A 26,238-nucleotide genomic window follows, 5' to 3' on the forward strand; every position below is an offset into this window, starting at 1 on the left:
GTCACTATTGGGATTAAAAACTGAGAGTATTCAATATAAAAATTAGTTGATTACTTATGTTTGAAAAGTACCAAATTACCATACTAATAAGAAAGCAATGACACCTATAATTTGAAATATTTTTATTCTCTTAATCATAATCTGCAACTTCCTTTTTCTAATCTTCATGAAAGCTCTGCTGCGCAGTCTATCGCAGGCTGCTTTTTATTATTTCATGTCATATGATTTGGTGAGTGCATGAGAGGCAGGATAAAAAATTTATGCATGTGGATTGTTGTTGTTATAATTAAGAGGTAGAAGATAATTTTTTGGAAGCAAAAAAGAAGTGCACTCACAATTTCATTTTTTGAAAATAAAAGGTAATGCAATCCTCATTTAATTGAAACTAAAAGTGTATTAATATTGGCTTGTTTCCAATTAATTACTTTATTGCATGCTTTGTGAAAAATGAAGCAATAAATATCTCGTTGGATATGATGTGTTACCGAGGAGTGTGATATTTATTGTTTCAATATTAATTTAAAAGTTCCAATACCAATATCTTCTGTACGTTTGATACGAGGAGTTTAATGTTTTAATTAGCTTTTTTTATTTCATTTTTTTTGGTTCAATTAATTATCAACCTAGTTAATTTACAATTGCACCCTCAATTTTGACAGAAAAATTATTACTCCATACTTCCTTCGATAAATAAAGATACATAGTTCTTTCGGGATAATGAATCCTAGTGACATATATAGTTAAGTTATTGTAGCTAACTATTTTAAATAAACACAAAAGATGAAACATTGGTGAAGCATGATAAAAAGAAGAGTGAATGAAGAAAAATAAAAGGTAGCAAAAGAAAAAGAGAAAAGCGGTAAAAGAGACAAAGAGGTATGTGATAAAGGAGTTTGATGTTTTTTATGCTTAAAAGTTCATCATATTTATCACCCATCATATTCAAAATTTTAAAATAATTAAATTTTAATTTTAAAGGATAAGATTGAAATTATATAATAGCTCCAATTTGATGGAAAAACAATATCATCAGTAAGAATAAAAATTGTTTATTCTGAAAATTAAGATAATTAAATGTTTTAATTTAAAAATATAAGGATCAAAATCGTGGATTTAAAATTATAGGGAAACAAAAATTATAATTTAACGTATTTATTAACATAGTCTAGTCATAAACCACTCTTTAAAAGAAGTTTGTTAATTTTAAAAATAATTATCTTAAAATAATTTAAATGGTATGATTTGTTAATTTTAAAATTATAGGAAAAAAATATTATAATTTAGCCTATTTATTAACATAGTCCAGTCATAAACAGTTCTTTATGAGAAGTTTGTTAATTTTAAACATAATTATTTTAAAACAATTTAAACGATATGATTTGTGATTGAATAATAATGTAAAATTGTTTTATACAGTACGTACATAGATATTAAACTCTATTTATTTAATAAAACAATGAAATTTATAATTTTGCTTCCAAAAATTTTATAACAGCAGAGAACCTTTCCAATATTTTTTTTATAAAATTATATTTATTATATGTTAGTTTTACATGCTTTTTCTTTCATTTAAATTTGGAATTGTGATTTTTTTATTTTTCCCATTAAATAATTGTATTAATGAAATAATAAATATATAATTTTTTTACGATAAAACAGAAAAAAAGAAAAAAAATGATTATGTGACTGTTTTGTGCCATATATGTATAAAGAAACTTGAGTTGTATTTAAGGCAAAACCCAAAAACGACCCCAAGCGTCCTTGTTGCCGCCTGCCTAGCACAAAATTTATTAGGCGCCAACCATGCACGGGCAGCCCATTGAATATTGACATTGAAGTTCGAACTTTAATAAAGTGATAAATGCTAAGATGACTTTTTTATACTCTCTGTTTTAGTGTAATTATTGAGTAATAATTTTTTTTTTCAAATAATTGTTATTTTAAATTTTCAGTATAATATTAATTATTTTTTTTCTATTTATATCTCTTATAATATTAATAAAAAATAATAAAATCTGTTAATATTAATATAAGATTAATTTTATAAAATTATTATATTTTTTTATTTATTTATTTTATCAATATAAACAACTATTAAGACGATTATAATTTTGAGACCAAGAAAGTAATATATTTTTCTTTTTTTGGTACATAACTTTTTTTTGGGTACATTGATAGTATGTTTTCCTTATAGGAATGTTAATAATATATTTTTTAACAACCTTTTTTTAATATCTATTTTATGATCGATTAATTTTCTTTTTAAATTATCAATTTTGATGGATCTCATATCTATATCAAAAGAGATAATTATTAAATGATAAAAATGACCCATCAAAATTAATGATTTTTAACAAATTTTAATCCATTACAAAAAATATTAAAAAAAGAATATCATTAACATTTTTTTTCTTATTACATGAATAAAATTATATAAACCTCTTTATATTATAGTATTAGTTGATTTATCTTTTAATATAGTAGATTTCATTCACTATTTATGATATTAATGATATTTTATATGATAATAAAGAATGTCTTGAAATCATTCCAAAAAAAAAAAAGAATGTCTTGAATAAAAATAAGTATGCTAACTTATAAACCCAATACTAATCTATTTACTCAATTATAAAAGTTTGTCTTCAGTGTCACATGTCACAGTTTTGTTTGACACATGTTACTATTATGAAGCTTCACTTTTTTAAATATTTTTTATTTTATTTTTATCTTTCCTCCATTCCAAAACACACGTTTCTTCTCACCCTGTCCATCTCTCTTATTTTTTTCTTTTCTTTTCTCTTATGTTTTTTTACGTCTTCTTTTTCTTTATGTGCCTTTTCTTTTCTTTTTATTTTGCTTTTACAGTTTTATACTCTTTATATATATGAGAAAATAAATTATATACTAACAGTGTAAAATAAACAATTTTACATCATCATTCAATTATAAATTTAATTTAAAATAAATTTATTAACTTTTATAATAAATATCTTAAAATTTGAGAGAGTAAAACTGTATTTTTACATTATAAATGATTATTATATTATTATTACGTTTAATAACTTTAGATGTGAAGATTTTGTTGATTAACATTTATATGATAATATTAATTTTTTTACATAAATACATAATAATTAATTAAAATTAATTTATTAAATAATTTTTATTAGCATATTTACAAATCCCTTTAGAATATGGACAAAAATTAACGTGACCGTGAAATTGCACGAGTATCCTTCCAGTGTTTTTAAATATTTCAACTTTGTGAATTAAGGACAATGTTCTATTATCATTTTAAATAAGATTTCTCTAGTTAGATTGTTTGGATATAAACTACCACCTTTGCAATTGAAATGTTTCTAGGTAACTTATCACTGCGATATTTTTCATCTACCAAAATGTCTCAAAATTGTGTTAAGCGAAAAGGCCACTATGTTAAAATAAGCAACAATTTTTTTAAAGTGACCAGGGTGTCGCTTATTGTATAGGTAACAGTTTTGTCAATATAAGACAACGATAATAATTATAAACAAAAATGGTTGACTTTGATATTAATGTACTTATATAACCATGATTTTTAAGCATTTTTTCCTACTTCTAACAATAATGTTTGATATTACAAGTAGTCGTCTAAGTGGAAAGCCATCAATAATTGTTAATTTTCGACAGTTAATTGATGACCTAAATCTGGTTGAAAGTAAGTCAGAAAACAAATGACAACTAGACTGAAGCTATTGTAATTTGTAAAGTTAGTTCACACCAAAAATGTAATTGCTATTTTAAAATAAATTTCTATTGTAAAGTTATTTACCGAAAACTGTAAACTGGTAAACAGTTATCAATGTTCAAGTTGTCAATAATAACTATATTAAATTTCTCTTAGCCTTTAATATCAATGGTTTGGTCATAGATAATTGTTATGTTTTAAAATTTTAAAAGCATTTTATATTTTTAATTGTAAAGAATTTTTATTTTAGATTATATATTAAATTATATTTACATAAATAAAAAATACAAAAACAAAAAACATTTCTTGTTTCAAAACAAGATTTTAAAAAATAATAAAACAAGGTAGAAAATATTAATTACTTTCAAGAAACAAATTCTTTCAACTGGAATTTCAAGAAATTGATAAAAAAAAAAGTAAAAATAGTAACAATTAATTATTTGAATGCGCCGTTGGTAACTGGTATGGTTGCTTGACAGGAGAAGCATACTTTAGCATCGTGAATTGAATGTCAAGTCCATGTTGGGGGAATATATTGCCTCCTAACTCAACGTGAAAAATTCGAGTACAAGTGACACGCAAGATGCGAATTCTGGCTTTCCTTAGATTGAAAGGAAACCCCCTTCAATTCCCCTAACCTTAAATTTACACCAGAACCCAAGTAAAAAGGGATTTCTAAAGTAAGTATGGAGTAATTGATCGTTTGGATTGACACATGCTGGAACTCAAATTTACACCACGAAAAATTAGAAGTAACTCAATTAATTGCTTTGCCTACAATGTAAAAAATCTGAATTGATTTCGGCAAGAATCAGATCAAAATCAAACATGTTATAATTAATCCTAGGTTGTGTTTGAATTAAAGTGGATAAAATATATTGATAAATTTCAATGTACAATTACCAATTCTAATGCATAAAATGAAGATTGAAGAATTTGTTGCTTGCAAGTAAAATTCTTTATTTAACCCAATAATATGTGAGAAAAGAAGTTATGCATGGTGTGTACTATCATTGAATTGCAGCTCATCATATATCTAGAATTATTTTACAATATTAATACATAAACATTAAACTCATAATATATTTTGGTGTGTTGGAATAGTAGTTTGGAGATATTATTTGCTTTTACATTCGGCGGAGTTTCACAATTTTGACATTGACATTTGGTGGCAATATCACTACTAGAATATGAGCTTTTTACGACGGTTAATAAGGGATTTTAACGATGGTTGTAAATCGTCGTTGTATATAATATCGTTAAAAGTAAGTTGCTTTTTATGACGGTTATTTTAATAACCGTCTTTAAAAAATATAATTATTCAAAGACGGTTATTAACAAATAACCGTCTTTGAATGCTTTGTATGCTTTGACATTCAAAGACGGTTATTATCAAATAACCGTCTTTGAATCCTCCTTCTGATTGGACATTCAAATACGGTTATTTGATAATAACCGTCTTTGAATCCTACGTCTGATTTGACATTGAAAGTCTAATATTTGCCAATTTTAGAAACCACGGTGCCTAGCTAGATTCACATATGTGAAAATTTTCAAACACTATCTTCCTAAGAAGGTATGAAGCTTTTAAAGTGGCCACCACTACCAAGAACCAAATCATAGATCAACAAAATTTCAAAATTAATCATGCAAAAACCACAAGCAAATGGTCCCCAGAAAAGACCAATGAATAATCTATAATAAATTAGCCACCAAAGAGGCATGAAAAACATAGAGTTTTGTTTATCTAAGAGAATAAAATCTAGAAAGCAGAACTAAACCAACACCTTTGGATCAATCATTACTCTTACAACAAAATCCTAACCACCAGAGTTTCATTTTAGGACAAACGTAATTAAAGTATGGAACACATATTAGTTTGAAATATTCACTTTCTCACAACTTTCAGCGACCAATTAGAGCCCAATTTTAGCATATAACCCACGGAGCATGATTGAACTGAAACAAATTTCTAAATTAAAATAGATAAGGAAAAAAATTACGAATGGAATCACAGTGGGTCCACGCACTATGATTGAACTGAACACATATTTGCTTGGATTTTGTTCCACGCACTTATGAAACAAATCAACAAGGAATTTCAGCATGTCTACCCCAGCATCTGATTTTTCCAGCTCTTCACCGGATGGAATCATAGTGGGTCCATTCATTGAACTCAATACTCTCAGTTCATCAGTCAATTGTGGTCGTTTACCCATCTGTATTGGTCATTGTAATAAAATTAATTAAAATAGGTAGGTTAGAGTTGCACATGAACCCAAATAGTACAAGCACACCTAAAGTGGTACAAAAGATGACCATACCTGCAGACTATCAAGGAAGTGTGAATCTGAAAGTCCAGAATATGGAATTTGTAGAGTCAGCATCTCCAAAAGCAAGCATCCAAACAACCAAATGTTAGCTTCCTGTCACAAGATAAAGATAGATAAATTACAACCCAAGATACTATATCTGGTTCCGGGGTGAATTATACATCTATTCTTGACCAAAGTCATGAAGCAACACATGCACTTGCACCTCTAACCAAAACAAGAAGGGGGGGGGGGGGAATGCATCAGCAATTTGAACTAACTACACAGAGATACCATACAATTTTGATAAACTAGCTGAATTTCAAGAGGCAGCAGAACAACAAAATTCCTAAAATAATTTTATTATTACTGATGTTTTTATTATTTTAGCTAATGCAATTGTGGTCAATTCCAAATTATGGATTACATGACATGTCCATCCAAATTAGTGACTTAGTGTCCTAAGGAACACATGATGCGATTGGAACACTAGAATAAAAGGGGAATCCAAAAAGAAGACATTACACAATAAATTTATCTATAAAGTTCAAATGAGAAGCAAAGCTAGCCCCACACAAGATCCTCAGGAAAGCACATAAATCATAGTATCATACAATGAAAATCTTATGAACATAGTTCTCTTAATCTTTCCCAGTATAATAACCTAAAACACAACTTTTCACATTATGTAAAACTAAATTTGTAGTTTTTTTATCTTTTAAATAGTTTTTATTCAACAATAAAATATACAAAACATTTAAATTTTCTAATACTATGTCTTCATTTTGTGAACATGATTCAATTCTAAAAAAATAGTAATTAGTTACTCTCTTCAAAAAATTGGTCCATGCATTGCACCAGCTTACATACTAGTATAATAACATAAATAAAACAGAAGACAACTTTTCAAATTATAACCCCATTAATATCAGTTTGTTTTACTGGTTATCCATGTGAAGAATACTGTTAGATATACATCATTTGCTTTTGAGGTATCTCTTTCAAGGATATTATTATATATCAATAATACACTCAAGAATGCACTGCTGGTAACATCAAAACGAATTATTTATAAAACTAATCTACTCTCCGATAGTCTCATAATAATTTCTCAAACACATAAATTAAAATATCTAAAAAGCACAATCAAAATAATCCAACTTCAGCCATATACTTTAATGAATAATGAATTTACCTAAATTACTGTAAAACAATTTTGAAACTAAGGAGGTGTTTGGTAGAGGGATTCTTTTAAGTTTCCAAGGAATCTTAAGTTGAAAATGTTAATTTCTATGTTTTGTATGATAATTTTAAAAACCATTCATAAAAATCTAACATTCCCCCGGAATCATTTTTTAATTATGTTTTTCACTACAACTTTCCCATGAGAGGGGATAGAAATTCAAAATTACCATCATGAAGGGGGAATTTTTTTTATAATAATTATGTCTCTTATTCCAGGGAATATTTTAGACATACCAAACATATATATGACATTCCCAAGAAACATGATTCCTGGGAAGAAAAAAGATTTTGTAGACTAAACGCCTCCTAATCTAAGACTAGGTCTCCACTTTCATTCCCTCTAATTTTGCCAAACTTTATATTCACTCCCCATTAGCATATGTAATATACCTACATTTTTTTTTTTGCTCAGCATGTAATATAACTACATAAAATGGGTACACAGCTATGTGCATGAATAGGTGGTAGATAAATGGAGAAATACAATAATAGGGACAGTGAAAAAAAAAGTGTTGAAGAAAGCTAGGAAATTGCTGAAAGAAAGGGAGAAGTCATTATTCCAATATATATTTGACTTTATCATAGAGAACTACCTCCCATTATTTTGCATGCATAGACACAATACCTTTTTCCAACATCACAGATGTTTTCAAAATCAAAGGACCAGGACCTATAGTTTAACTTTTGAAAATTAAATGCCAGTAACACCATTAGTGACATTGTTCATATATTTCAAACTCAAAATAAATGGCTGATCAGTAGAAAGAGGATCTTACCAATCCATAGGAGTTTTTTTTATACATATATATGTAGCATAACCTCTGGAGCCATCCACCGAGGTGTTCCAACACATATACAGGGAGGACATGTTCCCGCATGAGCAATACAACACACATGTAAAGTTGATCTTAGTGGCACTGCACTATCAAAATGACAGAGCTTCACAGTGGGAGTTCCATCATCTCTCTTCCTATCCAAATCAAACAGTATGTTTTCACTTTTTATGTCACGATGAATTATGTGCTTTGAGTGCAGCTCTGACAAAGCACATGAGACATCTTTGGCGATATGCAAAGCCAACTCCACAAGAACATGCTTTTCACCAGCTTCTGACAGCTTCTCCAGATAATTCTGCAAGAAAATAGAGTGTGAATTTAAATAAAATCAACCAAAAATGTGTTAATAATAACAAAGAAATGTAGAGAAAATCTTACTTTTAAGGAGCCCCCTTCCACATACTCCATAAAAATTGCAGATCTTAATACACGGTGTTTAAGGAGCCCCCTTTCACTAATATTCATTTAGTTTCATATTGGACAGGGTTCCATAAAGATATTTTCAAAATAATTACAAAATGTGATGCCAACTTTCATAAATATGCTTGAAACCTTATCCAAACATGCACCGAGGCTTAGACTGAGTTTGGAGAAATCTATGATATTCATTAATTTATACAAGATTAGGCTCCATGAAGATACTATATAAATATTTTAACTAAAATTGGATCCAGGTTTGCTGGTTTCAGTTTGCTAATTTTAAACCATAACCAATATTCTTTACGTGCTACAATATGATATAAGATTTAATTTCAAAATCAATTGAAGTTTTAAAATGCCAAATGATTGATGATTATTTAACATATACTAAATTTATAACAGGATTGGGAATAGAACTAATACCAAAAGTTATCTTTCAACATGAATCAACAATAACTAAACTTAATTGAGAAATAAAATTAATCTTAAATATAGTCAACTCAAGTGAAAGCAATATAAATATGACAACATTATACAATACCAAGCCAAACTGTGTTTTGCAAAAAGAAAAAGGTGTTCCACATCCACTTTTGACTCAGGACGTACATACCTGCAAAAATATTCAGGATCTTTCTCTTGTCTTATATCAAGAGGTCGACAAGCATCAATCAGCATTTGAACCCATGTAGCACCCCTCTTAATCAGAATGATATTCCAGGCATGTGGTGAAAAATGTAGGTAACCCCTGACAAGCTCACAAGGACCTGGTGGCGACATGTGATCACATAAATACTGTAAAACAAATTAACTAGCATTAGATGATAAGGCGCAAAAAATGAAAAGCTACCGCACAAAACTATAGCATGAACATAGTAACCGATCACCTTAAAGTCACCAAAATAAAATGATCACCTTAAAAAGCAGAGCTCTATGTCTACATACACCAATCTGCACAGAGCCAATTGGAATTATGATCGAATTTCGCCTTTTTTTTATACAGTCAAGAAATTTTTCCGACATCTTCGAAAGAGTGATATCTTCTATGGTGTTTGCAACTGGTTCAGTGGGAGAACTTATACTGGTGCTGCTTCCAGCTGAGCATGTACAGACAAAAAGGTAGTGTTGTGTCTTTCTCCTTTGACCCTAAGTTGCTCGAAACAAATGGAAGCATGTTGCATTTACATTCACTTCGTGTTTTTGATGATGGCCCTTTGTTTCTTGAGACAATTTTGAGCACCAATTTCTCTGGTCTGACTGGAACAGCTCACTTTGATATTGAAAGGAATAGAAATCATCCAGCATATGATATGTTGAATATTGGAAGATGTGGAATGCGCAAAATTGGTTATTGGTCTAATTACTCAGGTCTCTCAATTGTCACTCCAGAAATTTTGTATAAGAAACCAGCTAACACTTCAACAAGCAGCCAGCAACTGTATGGTGTTATATGGCCTGGAGAAACTGCAGCTAAACCAAGAGGTTGGGTGTTCCCCAACAATGGAAAGCCACTAAGAATAGCAGTTCCTAACCGAGTAAGCTACAAGGAGTTTGTTTCTAAAGACAATAACCCTCCTGGAGTAACAGGCTATGGCATTGTCTTGGAAGCTGCCATAAAGTTGGTGCCTTATCCTATCCCACGAGAATATATATTATTTCGACCTGGTAATAGAAATCCTAGCTATGATGACCTTAAAAGTCAGGTTACACTAAATGTAAGTTTCTAAATCTAGTTTGCAGCCTCATATGGATTCCAGTTGTGGATAGTCTTTGAATGTAGTGTGTAGATTGTGGAACACTATCTTGTGTTTGCAGGGTTGGTTGAGGTCTCTTCAGACATAAAAGAATTAAGTTTGGTACTAATTTTTTATTATAGTCAGAGACGTCAGAGGTACGAAAAAAATATATTAAATAGTCATTGACTAATATCATAAGGTCGTATAATTATGAAAACAAATTATGCGGTGGTTTTCTATATTCTTCTGGAAAGCTTAGAGTTTTGTGAAATGGTCCCCATCCGAAGAAACAGACTGTCAAATTCTTCATCACATGGAATGTAGAAAAAAGTTTAGAAATAAGAACTTTGCAAAAGGAAATTTATTTACCAAAGGTGATAAGGACATGGGGTGGTCGATTTCTCAAGGAAAATTCTTCATCCAACTTTTAGAAATAAGGACATGGAACTCAAATGTTGCACTAACGATCTTGTAAAGCACTTGTATATATTTTTTTGCTACAAATATTTATTATTTTATATGGATAGGTATCAAAATAGAGCCAAATGGCAGAAATCCAACAAAGCTTCTAAGGGATTGGGATTAATTACATCACCTTCTTCATCATATCCTTGTCTAGCTTGAGCTGAATGTCCATTTTCATATAAAGTGTCACAGTTAAGTGGAGTACTAGCTAGTGGGAAGTCGCATGTCTCTATCACTATCTCTTTTCTATTAATTACTTATCCTAAATTTTCAACATACTTACGCTAATAATAAATGAATAATATACTTTCCATGTTTTTGTAGTGAGAGACTAGACTAGAGAGACTAGAGAATGTTGATGACTTGATTAGCTACCAAATGATTTTTAAGAAGCACAACATAAGAGTATGTTACTACAAACATTGCAATGAAATTATTACTTTCAGCATATGAAAAATGGGATACATTGTACATCTGCACAGGCTTCAATGAGGAGTCTCCCTATCCAGTTGTTGTGCTTCAAACAGGTAAATCATACTTAACCAATTTTATTATATAAGGAAATTTTGTCATACATCATATCTATTTTGTTTTCCCGAATAAAAAACTAATTTACCACTATGGGACAACGCAAAAAGGAAGATGGATGTCCATTCCATAGAATAAAACGAGAGAGAAAAGGACATCCAACAAACATATTTAAAGCCTTTTAATTAAGTATTTTCAACAAAAAAGTTTGCTCTTCAACAGAATAGTGATGAACCTGATTTGGCAGAAACAGAACTGGATGACAGTTTTTGCCTCCTTGCTTTTTCAGCTTTTTCCAAGTAATATTGATGGGATTGGTGTTTGGTCCCTGCAAGGTAACAAGAACCTCAATAGATTAAGTATTTAAATGTGCACAATGAAATGGAGATTTATAAGAAAAATCTAAATATAAAGTCGTATCCAATTATCTACATCTGATAATCAAAACAAACCAATCCAAAAGAAATTAAACATCATTGAAGGTACTGCAGTTATTTAATAACTCTAATTTTGTTCAAATTTGTGATAATGCTGGCAAAACACATGGGTCGGGGGAGCTGACAAAGTCAAAGAGTATGAAATCATCATTTAAAGGGAAAGTTACTAGTTTATTCTTATGAAGGAATAAGAAACCATCCAGACAAAAATGTTGTGAATCTCAATCTAAAAATGAATCCCAATCCATTGTCATTGAAGCATCAGATTCTCCAGTCATTGTCTATTTACTTGAGCAATTGTTTAGGATTTTCTGCTACTGCTGGAATGGTGAAACAAATGAAAACTTGACCTGGTTATGAACATCATTGGATTGTAATTGCTACTTGATAAATAATAGAACTAGCTTTTGTCACTCAGCATTTATTATGTTATATGTTTTGATCTATTAATTTCATACATAAAATAAAATTATTTTGAAACCGATCAAAAATTAATTATATGAATTGAATTGCATGTGTAAAAATGTTAAATATATAACGAAGAAACATAAAGCTTATTATAACATTACAAGCTATTTACGATATTTTAAAGTAAAAATAAAAGTAAAAATTTGTCTTTCTATAATTGAATGTGTAATTCCATTCAGTAAATTAAAATTAAAACAAACAAAAATCAATATTTCATAATTTTTTTCTTCAGTTCTAATTTTTTGAACCATATTTTCTCCACCCACTTACTTTCTCTGTTTGCTCTTCCTTCGCTGTGACTCAACCACGAGCACGGTTAAGGTTTTGCAAACATGAGCGGAAAAGCCTCCGTCTCCAAGGAGCTCCATGCCAAGCACACCAAGGTTCCTTTTTTTCCCACCCCTTTTGTATCATAATGTTTTGATGGTGTGTTTTGTATCATGTGAAGCTAGCAACATCTTTTCTCTTCCATTTTGTTGTGTTCTTTATTCTGTTTGTTTTTGTTGTGAATGAATGCAGATATTAGAGGGACTTGTTAAGCTACCTGACAACAGGGAATGTGCAGACTGCAGGACCAAGTATTTGCCTTTTTCACAACCCATTGTTTTGTGTTAAGCATATATATTAATGTTTTCGGGCAAATTATGCTCATGGTTCATGTGGCTTCTTCAAATTTCACACAATACTCCAGCCATTATAGGGATGCATGATGCTATGTGTTTCTTGGATAATAAGGATACATTGTCCAATGTGCTTCAAACAGTTCAAAGGAGTTACCTTAAAAAGGTAGTGGACTAGGAGTATCGTGTGAAAATTTCAAGAAACCACAGGAGTGTCAGGGATTTATGATGTAATGTGTTTCTTAGGTATTAAGGGTACAGGGTTTAATGTTTTTCAAACAATTAAGGGGAGTTACTATAAGCTTAAAAAAGGTAGGGGACAATGAATATCGTGTAAAATTTCAAGAAACTATAACGGGTGTCAATGTAATTTGTCATAGTGTTTTTAATCGTGAAGCTTCAACTACAATAGGTCATTGAATAGCCCTGTCTTTTCTTTTTTTATTTCTTTGGGAGCATGGGAAGTATTAAACAATTTTGAGTACTTGTGTTTTATTCACATGGATATTGGTTGTACATCAGCTATTTAATTATTTTTTTCTTTTGTACTTTTAACTTTTCCTTTTCATTCTGCTGTTCAATATCCTTTGATTTTGGGATCAACTTGGGCTTTAGCATTGATCATTTATTACTTAGAAATTGTTGAGTTTTTTTCATGGTTTATAAGCACATATTTTTAATATATCAGGGCACCACGATGGGCAAGTGTGAACTTAGGGATATTCATTTGCATGCAATGTTCAGGAATTCACCGTAGTCTTGGAGTGCATATATCAAAGGTTTATGTTCATCTTTTTTTCTGTGCCAATTTAGAAATTGATAATGGGCTATGGGCTAAGTCTTCTGATTTTGCAACTAGGTGCGGTCCACAACTTTGGATACATGGTTGCCAGATCAAGTTTCTTTTATGCAATGTAAGGAAATACACAATTCGTTTCTTACTTTCTTAGTCTAAAGTACGATTAAGCAAATTATGAGATAATGTGAGTAACTCTTCTCTTCTCAAAATAAGAGAATTTACTAGTTTTCTTAAAAGGTTTGGTATTGGTCTGAACATAAGGGGTATGGTCTGTTTGGTATATATGTTGCTAGATATATCATGTGTAGGAGATTAAATAATACCCATTTAGTTGGTTGATAAAACTAATTATGGAAGATAGGGTAATTGTTAGAAAAAAATTACTGGGCTCTTGCATTCTCTAGCAGCTGAATTTACAGAGTACTTTGGTTGTCTGCATAATGTCTACCTAGCACATCTCTTGATTTGTGTGTTTTATGCAGTAATTGGTAATGCAAAGTCAAATAAGCACTGGGAGGCAGAATTACCGCCAAATTTTGACAGAAATGGATATGGAGTTGAGAAATTTATTCGTTCCAAGTAAAACTTTTAATGAATTCTTATGCATGACATCACTTGAGACCAGAAGATTAAATTTGCATCAAATTTCCCATATTCTGGTGTCATGAACTTGCTTAAAATGTTTCAGGTATGTGGAGAAAAGATGGGCTTCAAAAGGTGGACTACAGCCAGCTTCAAAGTCAGCTGAAATAATCTTTAACTCGAATGAATCACCAGCTGCTGGGGCCAAGAGTGCCACTCAGAGGAATAGGAGATTGTCTCTTGAGGAAAGCATTCTTGTGAAACATGTGGCACAAATTCGGCCTCCAGTCACGAGATATCATGAGGTATTCATGTTTAATGTCAAGTTCAATCCGTGATAAATATTTTTGTTTCTGATTTTAATTGCACAGATATTCGGAAGGAGGAATGTTCCAGATGTTCATATTCGGAAGGAGAAATTTATACCTAAATTTTTTAACATTTTTTAATATTCAAATTATAGGTATATATAATTTTTTTAATATATTAAATGAGATGAGCATTTTAGGTATATTTTTTAATATTCAAATTATATCATACCTAAAATTTATAATAAATAAAATATTTATAAATTATATTTTGAGTTTATAGTCAACAGTTTAAATTATGATATAAATTTGTTTTTAATTATTAATAATTTCTTTAAAAACAGTTGTTGATATTTAATTTAAATATGAAGAAAAAAATTAGATCAACATAGGTAGGAAATTAAGAAGATATTATTATTATTATATATAAAGGAAAACGTTAACCAATGTAATAAGGATTAAGGGTATCGGTTAAGAAAGTAAAAAAATATATATATTCAAATTCATAAACATTCATTTTTCTATAAATTTTAAATGAGCTTTCATATTATTTTTAATAAACAAAATTCTGTTTTACTAATGATATAAGTAAAATCTTATATCTTTAATGAAAATTGGTAAATAAATAGAGAGGGGAGGATTCTGACTTCTGAGACTCTTTACGGTATGTAGTTTCATTTAAGGACATTTATCGTGTGTAGATACAGTTTGCAAGAAAGAAGAAAGTATATAATGAGTTTTAGAATTAGAGATGAAGAAAGGGGCACTGATTCTCCAACACAGGCTGGAGAGATTGACACATGAAATCTTTTTCCAATCTGTTACAGCAGCTGTTAGTTTGTTAACAACATAACTCCACCGGAGAATCTAGCAAATGTGGTGAAGGATTTTGAGACAAATTTGGCTTTGGTATACAAAGAGGGAGCATAACACATAACCACAAACACTGAGACCTTCGAGGAAAGAGATAGAAAACAAAGTCGAAGAAACAAGGGAATGAGAGGGGAGGGAGAAAAACATAGTTTCTTACAAAAGGCCTTCACGAAAGGAATTGGCCAATCTCATTCAACAGACAAGAGGAAGTAGACGTGTTCAATGAATTTATTCAGCAACCAAATTGAAATAAAAATAAAAAATTGAAAAATAATAACATATAAAGTTTGCTAAACTACAGCTCATTGTCAAATAAATTAAAAAGCAAACTAACATGAAGACATGAACCACACCAAATTAACAAATACCATCCATACCTCTTTTTCTTTTAACAGAGCAGCATAATTAACAGCTAGTGCTTTAATTTCTGCCTGGGATGCTTCAAGTCTATTGATTTCTGCTTTATATTCTTCTATCTACAACAAACACAATTTTTTTTTTAAAAATTACACCTTTAAACATAATAAGAACCTACCTCTGCGTATTTAAGGGGAAAATATGTGCCATAAAATTTGAATACATTTCACTTTCATGCAATAGGTAAAATTAAATTCTATAACAAGGATATCCCACCCTAAAAAGATAACAAGCATAAGAACAAAACAATCAGCAGCTATCACAGAAGTGGTCTGGAAGCAGCAGGTTGGAAGGTTAGACCAATACAAATGGTGTATTGTATTCTATGGTCTTATTCTGATCATATACTAACAGCTATCACCACAAATCAATTTTATAGGAATTTACCTATAGACATATATACTTCTTGGTTACATGGTCATAAGATATGCATGAGTAACTAATGCTTTGTTGATTGAAGACTACAAGCATAAAAAAAAACAAGGATAACTGCACCCAAAGCATGTGGCAAACCAATAGAGCAAGAGCAACAAGACATGTAGGAACTAGGTGGTGTTGCTGTTGGGGCATGCTAGTCACTAAACTAAAAGGTTTATTGACAGTGTCCCATGCAAAGACAACTTATGTCAGTTATCAAAATCTCTATCGTTTAAAACAAATTATGTTAGTTATCAAAATCTCCAACTTTTGAATAAGTCAAATGAACATTAATCCAATACAAAGAAAACCAGAAACAAAGAGATGTAATATGTGATGTTTGATGTGTGTAAAATAGAAAAGACTTTCTCGGTGCTAACAAATAGGTCAAGTACTAGTGTATTGCAATTGGTGTAAACCCAAGCCCACCCTAACACAATAAGACTCCTCACCCTAATTAAATAATGAAATATCTCACAAGATTTTTTCTTCAATTTGAATACTGATTAATTTTACAATATATTTTGAAATATTGTAACAAATGTTTGGTGTAATATATGCCAAATGATCCAAGTTGAGGATTTAATTTCTTTCCTTTTTTTAATAAATTTATGCCGAGGCCTAAAATTTGAAGATAGAATTAGTTTTCCCATTTGGTTTACTTTTCTCCTTTTTCTCATTAGATCTGATAATCCAGCTTGTATTCATTCCCCCTTCTTCTATCAACTCAATTATGTGTGCCACTGGTTAAATCTGCACAATAATGTGCTAGTTACTATGAAAATATAGATGCTGATAGAGAATTTAAGTTATATCTCAGAACTCTGCAAAATATTGTGCAGTTCTTTCCTCTTTTTGTTCAAATTACACAGACTAAAGGAATCACTCTACCAAATAGCTAAGTAGGATGCAGATAAATTTAAGAGCAACCTTTTGATTGCAAGATTAATATTTTGTAATTAAATTTAGCACTTGACCTTTGATGGACAGGTTCTTGGTCTTTTAGGTGGAAACCAACTAAACAATGCTATTAACTCAGAGAAAGCTGTGAAGATGGATAGTGCTGCTGTTGCTGAGTTACTTGACTTGATAGACACTGGTGATTTGAATGACTCCTCATGGAACAGGTGATAATACAAAGAGTAAGAATGGTCAAAATATAGCAAATTTGACACCATCCACACCTCCAGCTCTGGCTGATGATTTATTTGGAAATTTTATGAACTCTAGAGTAGCTAGTGAATCACTAAAAAATGATGATCCCTTTGCTGATGTGTCATTTCATTCTAATGACAACAAAGAGCATGCTGATATCTTTTCAAGCATGACTGTTGTTGATGATAAATTGGATCATCATGTGAGTCATGGTCCAGGGAATAGAAATGAACGTGACAGTGATGATTTATAATATTCTCTAATTAAATATGGGCAGAAAATATGGTGGGTGCCATTGCAGAAAATATGGGCAGAAAATGGGCAAAGGAAATCCATGCCCCCGAGCTTACTATCGATGCACTGCTTCTCCATCTTGTCCAGTAAGAAAACATGTATGAATCCTCTAATGACTTGTTTTGAATAATTAATAAACAGAGCAGAATAGAAAACAATAAATTTTGTTTTTGATGGGCATATAGAAAATAATGAAAATTAACAATTAGTCTACATACATATGATGCATGCATGCAGTCATGTATTGACTAATTAATTTTATTTGTTTAATTTTCTTTACTCTTTCAATTTGTTTGTCTTAAGTAGTATCTCAATTTTCACTATTTTATATATTACATTGGACTAGATTAGATACATTAATAAAAATTGAGTTGCTAATTTAATTGTGCCATGGGATGGGAAGCCTAATAGCTAGTAAGGTACTCTATTTCCTCTAAACTTCACTACACTATCACACTTCAATCAATAGTCCTCTAATCTAAATGTAGGGTTCTCTACCTAGGATGGAAGGGTAGGGACTGGATTTTTGTAACAGGGTTTGTGGAGCTGGTTTGGATGTATTCACCTCTGAACCAGCTGGTTACATAACCACTGCTTGTACTTTCAGTACCTCTGGTACTCCTAGTATTAATACAATATACATATTTTTGCTAAGCAAAAAAAAAAACACTATCACACTTCAAATCTTTTTAACTTCTACCACTTTGTACTTGGGCATTCAAGTGATTAGTTAGTAAAAGTAAAGGTAGATTTATCAGGTTTGAATAGTACTGGTTTTCTTAACTTTTTTATTGATGTTATGACATCAAATTAAGCTGAAATTAGAATCCAAAAATTGGTGTGTTTGATATAAGTTACTATTATTAGCTTACAAGGTTTCAGCTCTTAACTTATATAGCTTATAAGCTAATTTTACTAAACATGTTATTAATTAATATCATTTTCTTTTAATTAATTAATTTTCAGGTGCAAAGATGTGCTGAAGACATGTCCATATTGATTACCACCTATGAAGGAACTCACAATCACCCTGTTCCTATGTCAGCCACTGCAATGGCCTGCAAAACTTCTGCTACAGCTTCCATGCTCCAATCTCCCTCATTGAGTTCACAACATGGATTAGTTGATTCAGCTATATCCTCCATCATCAACTCTAGTGCTCGTTATTACAACCCTAATAATGCTCTAAACTTCTCTACACACCAAGTTTCAAGACCGCAACAATTCTACTTCCCCAACTCATCCATTTCAACCTTGAATTCTCACCCCACAATCACTTTAGACCTTACAACACCTCCAACTTCTTCCTCAAACTCAAGCTTCACTTGCATGCCAAAATACTCATCAACAAACCTTAACTTTTCCTCAGGTTTCTCTCCTCTACATTCTCAGCATTCTTTCCCTAATCCCATTGTTGCTGCAACTGAGGCAATAATCAGAAGCAACCCAAAATTTCAATCAGCACTAGCAACTGCTCTCACAACATATGTTGGCAATATAGCTAGTAGTGGTAGGACAAGAGAAAATCATGTTCTTGAGAGTGCAGAACTAATGAAGTTAAAGCTGCTACGTAGTGAAAATAGTATAGGAAACTCAAGTATATTTCCACTACCACTATCGGAGCAAAGGAACAGGTTTTGAATGAGAACCAAAGAGTTGATTTCAATTAAAAAAAATAGGTTTTTTAAAAACTTTTGCAGCAATGCATGACAAGAAGAGAAAACCAGGTTGGGGAGCTATGGGTTTCCTGATCCTTGTAGCCCTCTGTTTTCAGCAAAGCAAGTGCAACCCTTGTAGCCAACTCTCTGCAATATTGTGCCATTCTTTTGGATTTGGAGTAATATAACACATTGGGGAGCGAAATTGCACAAAAGGAATGAAGTTGATGACTTCAATCAACCATTTTAATTTAAATTTCACTAAAATTAGGATTCTACACTAACTTTTGGAAGGGATTGAAGACCAACAAATTTATTATCATCATAACAATTACCATGTAAAGCTAAGATTGAACTGTATATGAACAAAGTTGAACATATCAACAAAATATCAAATTAAAAAAACATAAACCAGAGCTTCAATAAGAATAACCACTGACCCGTTTGCAGCCCACTCAAAAATGCATCAGCTTCTTCATCAACAACTCATCGATGACATGCGCGCATGTTCCCTGCAACCACGATTACCAAACATCACCATTGAAAGAAAATACATGGAACCCGCGACCTTTCTTCATCAGTACACCAACCACTTAACCTAAAACAAGGTTAAAATAAGCTTAACCTAACAAAGGTACTAACTGACTAACCAATCTCTGTCTTCAGGAAACTTCGAGCTGAGAAGTTGGAGCGATGAAGTCGAAGAGGTGAGGTCAATGCCAAAGAAAGGAGCTTCAATGGAAGAAGGGGTAGGGCTTCAATGTCAAAGAGCTGAGGTCAATGTCAAAGAAAGGAGCAAGCAGAAAGGTGTAGGGTTCACAGTAAGGAGAAAGCAAGCAGAAAGCTCTAGGGTTCACAGCAAGGAGAAAGCTAGCAGAAAGGTACGTACAGCCGCGAGGTTTCGTAGTTTGAAGCAAGCGGTTTTGCCTTTTTTATTTTTAGAATTACGACGGTTTTTTTTTAAAAACCGGCGTAAATTTTATTAAACATAACATTCTAAGGCGGTTTTCAATAACCGCCTTAGAAAGTGCGTTGTAAAATGCAATTTATTACACAAAAATTACAAAAGTGCCACCGCACCACTTTCTAAAGCGGTTCCGCAAATAACCGTCGTAGATCACGTGTCGTAAAAAGCCATTTTTCTAGTAGTGTATAGAAAGTATATAATTTCAACCTATAATTTCTTCCTTCTTCCAAAGTAATGGGTCTGAATGAATCTTATATTTCCTATATGTATTATATATTAATTAATTATTTTTTTTAATAACTGATAGTATTATTTATTTTATTTTCTAGAGAATTGTTGATTTTGTAAGAGTCGAATTAGGTAAAAAAAAAAAAGAGTAAAGAAATGATAGAAAGGAAGAAAGAGTTATATATTAAAGGAAAAAAAAAACAAAATTGGAATTTCATTCCACCAGTCTCCTTTCTCAAATCTGGACCACTACCACAGAACCTTAATTCCCAATTAACAGGTGAAACAAAATCTTAGATTGGTGACTACACCAATTGAGAAGAAGAGATCCAAAACTCATAATCTTTCACTGACTATACGTTGTTCATGTCGAAAACTTCCATTTTCATGTTCAGCATCCGAAACAACAACATGGTCGTCCACAATAACTTCTTTCTGGGACTTGTTGGAATCCTCGGAAATTCCGAGGTGCTTGTGATCGAAATTGCTACAACCTAAGGAGGATGAAGGGGTGGCCAAGAAGGTTGGTTTGTGATCCCCGGCCATGATGACTAGGATCTTCTCCTCGTACACCTTAGGCTGTTCCTTCTTTTCAGAATCATCATCAACCTCTTTGACAACATCGTCGTCATCATCATCGTCGTTGTTACTCTCTTGTTGAGTGATTCTGGTGAGTCTCCAATAGGAGCAAGCGAGCATGAACAGTGCCAAGGCTATGAGAGCCATAATGGCAGCGAGGCCTCCGAAGAGGTAGGGCACTGGAGAGTGCCATGGGGAAGCAACAGAGGTTGTATTTGTCGTTGTCGTCGTCGTCACCACTGCTGTAGAACTTGCTGGTGCTAATGTATTGGTTTTGGTGGTGGGAGGAATAGGAGTGCTTCTCATTCTGCTAGCTAGTTTAGTTTTCTCTTATTTTTTTTGTGTTTTACTTTTGCTTAATTGGTTTGTGCTTTGGGAAAAAAGAAGAGAAGCAGGTGGAGGATTTGTGTTGGGCTTGAAAGAGAAACATGGGGGAAGAGGGTATTTATAGTGGCAAACAACCTCTCAGACCAAGGTATTATAAAACAGAGAGAAACGAGGTGTGTATGTGTGTGCTTACTGATGTTTAGTGTTTACACTGGTTGTCGAATTGGAATTTTGTGTGTGTAATGTGTATCTCGTTTTATGCGAATCAAATTGAGTGCGGTTTTTTAAGTTGTTTTTTTATAATAAAAAAATTGCGATTACTTTACCTTCTTTCTAGTTTTTATTTTTTTATTAGGAGTGGTGACAAGTCAGGTTAGATAAGGTTTATAGGTATAGCATATTTAGATTTAAACTAATGAATATTGATTGATTTGAGATAGTTAATTAATGCAGTACCATTTTAAATCGAACTAACCCAATCTATTGGATCAGGTCAAGTTATTGGGTGAATTAACTGCATACTAAAAATATATAAAATATTAGGCAAATAGGAAAAAAACAAGAAATTATTATTATATTATAAACGAGTTTATTAATAATTTTAAGAGTCTAAATTAGAGTTATTTAACATAAAAATTAAAAAAAATTGTAAGATAGTATAAGGTCGAGTTGAGTCTCATGTGCATAAATCCGATGCTCAAAATGATATAATCGGATAATCAGGTTTTTGCATTTTTAAAGACTTTACTTACTCAAAATGATATAATCGGATATATCATCTCCCTCTTCATGACAATTGTGACCCCAAATCGCCCTGCTTTGTTTCTGTTTCTGTTTCACATCCCTTCTTTGCCACCACAACTAAGACCTCGATCTGCATCGCGCACATGGTAGAGATCCTCCACCGTGATCATGACATTGCCACCGCAAAATTGCTCTCTGCCCCCGCGTAAACCGCCATCCCCAAAATAAACCTGCGTCGTAGGTACCCAAACCTATCAACTCCAACATCGGTGTGATGTTCTTTTCTACTGCACTCGGAGTCACGACATTGTCATGCGCGACGTCACCAATGCAATCACCATGAAATCGGAAGCACCGTCAAATCCACTCCGAACTAGTTTGTGAGACCCTTCTCCCTCACATTGTTGTTGTTGTTTTTGATACAGATTTGTTCAAGATTTTTTCCCCCTCCCCTTGATTTTTGTTACTGATTCAAGATCAATTTTCCAAGATCTTTTTCCCCCTCCCCTTGTTTTCAACTGTTTTCTTGTTGTTTTGGTAACGGTGGTTAAAAGAGGAAGATGAAGGTGGCGGGGCGAGGGCGACACTGATGTTGTCAAGAACGAGCCATGGATGTGAAATAATGAATGAGTTTGAACTCTGAAGGAAAGGAGAAGAATAAATGCCAAAAATCACCTCCTGCAACCAGTGCAATTGTTGGCGATGAGGTTCACAGGGGAGAGAGTAGGGGAAAAACAGTACAGTGTGGAAAGTTAATGTATTAAAGATTAATCTAATGATTAAAAAAATTCATCTCTATATTATACTTCATGTTCCTAAAAAAATATAATAAATACTAATAATGAGAGGATACTTTATTTCCTCAAAATCATATTATACTTTCCTATATACACACGGGTGATTCATCTATAACATGTGCATGCCTGTGCATGATAGGAATTTTAAAAAAAATATAAAACACAACACAAAGTAAAATTCCAAATTCATTTCTAAAGTATATCAAGGATTAGTTTTTTTTAAACTTAAATAATTATTTTAAAGAAGTATTTTTTTAAATGATTTTTTTAAGAAGTAGACAAATATTTACGTCTTAAAAAAGTAATATATATATATATATATATATATATATACATTAAAAAAACAAAAAAAAAATACTTATTTTATTAAATAACTCTAGTTTTAAATAAACTTAAACAAACAGCGTAAGTATAGTTTTTAAAACTTAAATCCATGAAAATCGCATCAAACCATGTCAAATTAGTGAAACAACACAGGTCATTATCTCTATAATTCCCTACCAAAGACTTTACTCCTTACAAAGAATATGATGCATAAACATCAATGACGTTATGATGATATTCGTTAACCTTATCCTCGAGTACTAACAGTACGCCTACAAAAGGAATATATGTTTTCTTGAGTGATGGTGTATTCAGATAAAAAAAGAAGGGAATAGAGAAAAACAATAGATATTGTCTATTAGAAGAGTCACGTACGTGGGTTATTGGGGTCACAATCCAAGGCCATAGCTAGTGAATGCGCATTAGGCTGCATAATTAGATGTTTAATTATATATTGTGAAAGCAACCACAATCATGCAACTGGGGGATAAAAGAGAATAAACAATGTGGGCAAAGCGGAAACAAAGCTATTGAGGCCTTTTCTTTTTGTTTCATCAGCTGGATTTCAGATGTGATCATTTTATAGTCTCAATTATTGATGAAACTAGTTCTCCCTTCGAATTGGGAGAAAATGAATTAAAAGGGAAAGAGAGAAGGATTTGACAATTTATTTTGTATATTTGGATGAAAAAAATGAAAGGGAAAGGTAAAAAATATTGATTGAATCGCATGCAAAGTCTTCTCATGTAGCAAGAAAATGAATGGTTGTCATGGTAACACTGCAACTCAGTTCAACCCATATTATTTTCCGTTTTTCCGTCAGTTCTTCACCCAACAGAAGGAAACATTGGACAAAAAAGAAATATTAACGACACACTATTTGACACAGTTTTTTAATATATATCTTTTTTTTTCAACGAGAAGAATTTGAAGTATAAGTTTCCAAACTTAATATACCCAACTCTCAATTTTATAGTATTTTCCATTTTTCATTTTGTTAGTATCATTCAACTATAGAGGGGTCACTTAGTTATTTTTTGGTTTTCTTTTGCAGTGAACATTTTGATGACTACTATACATTATTACTATAAGAACTCATTGGTTATTCTATTCTATCTTTGTATTTTGAACAAAGAAAGAGCATTGAGATAAGATAAAAGGAAATAAAATTTATGAATAGTTTATAAAAAAAAATATCATTCTATCTCTTAATATTTATGCATTCATTATGATAATTTTACAAATAAAAAAATATTTTGTCAATGATATATAATAACATATATAAGATTGAGTCAATTGAATGAAAAATATACATAATTTTTAGATTTGTTGAAATATATTATTTGCTTAATCTAAAAAATATATGTAGCAGTTGTAAAAAAATAGATATAGCATAAAAATTTGAAGTAATTAAAGAATCAAATCAATTCTTGAAAAAATCATATCTTAATTAGCATGTGTAACTGTTGTAACAATAGTTAATGGCAAATCGAAAAAATTACTAGCTAAGTCGCGGACAATGTCGCTTTCTTTAAGACGTTTCATGACACTGTCAAAAAATGTGCAAGCAGACTATCAACCACGAGGTCCTCAGGATAAAACAGCTCAGATCACTGTATAAGATTCTCATTGCACTAAGGGAACCTTTTCTAGAATTACACCCTCTTTTATGACTTGAAAAGTCACTCTAAAGCCACCCAAAAATATGACTTGAAAAGTCATTCTAACAGCCAACCGAAAATATGACTTGAAAAGTCACTCTAATAGCCAACCAAAAAGTATGACTTAAAAAGTCACTATTATAGTCAATCGAAAATATGACTTAAAAAGTCACTCTTATAGCCAACCGAAAAATATGACTTAAAAAGTCACACTTATAGCCAACCGAAAATATGACTTAAAAAGTCACTATTATAGCCAATCGAAATTTTAGAGCGACAGAAAGAAAGAGGGAGAAGTTTGCCGGAAATGCATCGACTGAAATATGGGAGGGAGAAAGAAAAGTTGAGGAAATGCTTCTCAACTGGGGCAATGAAAAAAAGAAGAAACAAGCTCTCTATATATAGGGAGTGAAACACTATTCAAGTGTTTATCGTGAGCGATGTGGGACTTGAAGCCTTTGTTTTTCTCTTTTTTTTTTCAAACTTTCATCCACATTCTCTTTTGTTCTAACAATCCCGCACTTGAAATTTGAAAAGAAGATTTTCGAGGATTTCATAAAATTGTGCATAAACAAAGGTGTCATACAACTTGAACCTTTGCATAGTGAGTAAGATTCAGATTTTACTAGAGTGACTCGAAGTCTTGAACTCTGTCTCCGACATCAAACCACACACAACCTTTTCATAGGTGTATTTTATAAAGCCCGTACGTTAAAGGTCATGCACGTTTATCCCGGTATAGTGAGCGCTCTAGAAATTTTTGCCCAAAATTTCATATGAAGCGACCCCCACTTCAACATTCACATAGGTGAGTCTATCAAGAGTACTCCTGTAGCCTAGGTACACCACTCAACATAGAGTATAGATCTCATTAAGAATTACGAATTTTTTTTTCATAACTCATCCTCTTGTTACTTCAGGAATCATGCTGCTTTCACTTATAACAGCATGTTCATCTCATATCACTTCATAACTTGTTATTACCCATTGAACCTAGTTCTTGGGATCTCTAGTCATTTAGGTCGGGTTACCATCATGAATGATCATCGCAGTAAGGGCAATAGTCCCATTCTTTTAAAAGTGTAATGGATTTTCTCTCTAGCTAATCCTTTCGTCAAATGATCTGCTAAATTATCATCAGTGCGTACGTGATCCACTCTAACAGCTCCTATTGAGAGTAATTCTCTAACAGTGTTGTGCTTACGATGCATCTATCGTTTCTTACCATTGTAATAACGGTTCTCAATTTTTTTGCAATAGTCGCGGTACTATCACAATGGATCAACACAGCTGGTATCGATCTTTCCCATAACGGAA

General features: G+C 31.7%; 3 protein-coding genes across 7 annotated transcripts; 1 reads left to right on the plus strand and 2 right to left on the minus strand.

Moving 5' to 3' along the window:
- Window positions 1-5,411: 5,411 nt before the first annotated feature.
- LOC102665419 (uncharacterized) lies at window positions 5,412-22,979 on the minus strand. Of its 5 annotated transcripts, XR_005888328.1 has the most exons (8): window positions 22,148-22,979; window positions 19,735-19,806; window positions 15,731-15,829; window positions 11,502-11,594; window positions 9,151-9,332; window positions 8,061-8,415; window positions 6,052-6,153; window positions 5,441-5,946 (listed from the first exon to the last, which is right to left on the minus strand). XR_005888328.1 is itself a non-coding variant. In XM_006596587.3 (4 exons), exons 2-4 carry the CDS (start codon window positions 8,178-8,180, stop codon window positions 5,644-5,646), a joined length of 525 nt encoding a protein of 174 aa, XP_006596650.3. In that variant the 5' UTR covers window positions 8,181-8,415; window positions 8,499-9,130; the 3' UTR covers window positions 5,441-5,643. The 5 variants fall into 5 exon arrangements, 2 of the variants coding, with proteins under 2 accessions (XP_006596650.3, XP_040864940.1); XR_005888329.1 differs by lacking the exon at window positions 19,735-19,806 and having other exon boundaries at window positions 5,412-5,946; window positions 22,148-22,978; XR_005888330.1 differs by lacking the exons at window positions 11,502-11,594; window positions 15,731-15,829; window positions 19,735-19,806; window positions 22,148-22,979 and adding an exon at window positions 9,453-11,489.
- Window positions 12,412-14,600, plus strand: LOC100816853 (probable ADP-ribosylation factor GTPase-activating protein AGD15). Its single transcript, XM_014766694.3, has 6 exons — window positions 12,412-12,554; window positions 12,691-12,749; window positions 13,480-13,570; window positions 13,651-13,705; window positions 14,073-14,169; window positions 14,279-14,600. Exons 1-6 carry the CDS (start codon window positions 12,504-12,506, stop codon window positions 14,508-14,510), a joined length of 585 nt encoding a protein of 194 aa, XP_014622180.1. The 5' UTR covers window positions 12,412-12,503; the 3' UTR covers window positions 14,511-14,600.
- Window positions 20,652-21,658, minus strand: LOC100817393 (protein GLUTAMINE DUMPER 5). Its single transcript, XM_003545366.5, has one exon. It carries the CDS (start codon window positions 21,372-21,374, stop codon window positions 20,826-20,828), a length of 549 nt encoding a protein of 182 aa, XP_003545414.1. The 5' UTR covers window positions 21,375-21,658; the 3' UTR covers window positions 20,652-20,825.
- Window positions 22,980-26,238: the final 3,259 nt, after the last annotated feature.

The sequence above is a fragment of the Glycine max genome, chromosome 14, assembly GCF_000004515.6.
Source record: "Glycine max cultivar Williams 82 chromosome 14, Glycine_max_v4.0, whole genome shotgun sequence".
In the NCBI taxonomy this organism is placed as follows: Eukaryota; Viridiplantae; Streptophyta; class Magnoliopsida; order Fabales; family Fabaceae; genus Glycine; species Glycine max.

Bases quoted from the DNA above. Each gene is read 5' to 3' on its own strand.
- LOC102665419 (XM_006596587.3), bottom strand. From the start codon at position 8,180: ATGTGTGTTGTATTGCTCATGCGGGAACATGTCCTCCCTGTATATGTG. The intron at 6,154-8,060 runs GTAAGATCCTCT...ATCTTGTGACAG, and splicing joins AAAAAAACTCCTATGGATTG to GAAGCTAACATTTGGTTGTT. The intron at 5,947-6,051 runs GTATGGTCATCT...TGACCAATACAG, and splicing joins ACTTCCTTGATAGTCTGCAG to ATGGGTAAACGACCACAATT.
- LOC100816853 (XM_014766694.3), top strand. From the start codon at position 12,504: ATGAGCGGAAAAGCCTCCGTCTCCAAGGAGCTCCATGCCAAGCACACC. The intron at 12,555-12,690 runs GTTCCTTTTTTT...GAATGAATGCAG, and splicing joins TCCATGCCAAGCACACCAAG to ATATTAGAGGGACTTGTTAA. The intron at 14,170-14,278 runs GTAAAACTTTTA...AAAATGTTTCAG, and splicing joins GAGAAATTTATTCGTTCCAA to GTATGTGGAGAAAAGATGGG.
- LOC100817393 (XM_003545366.5), bottom strand. From the start codon at position 21,374: ATGAGAAGCACTCCTATTCCTCCCACCACCAAAACCAATACATTAGCA.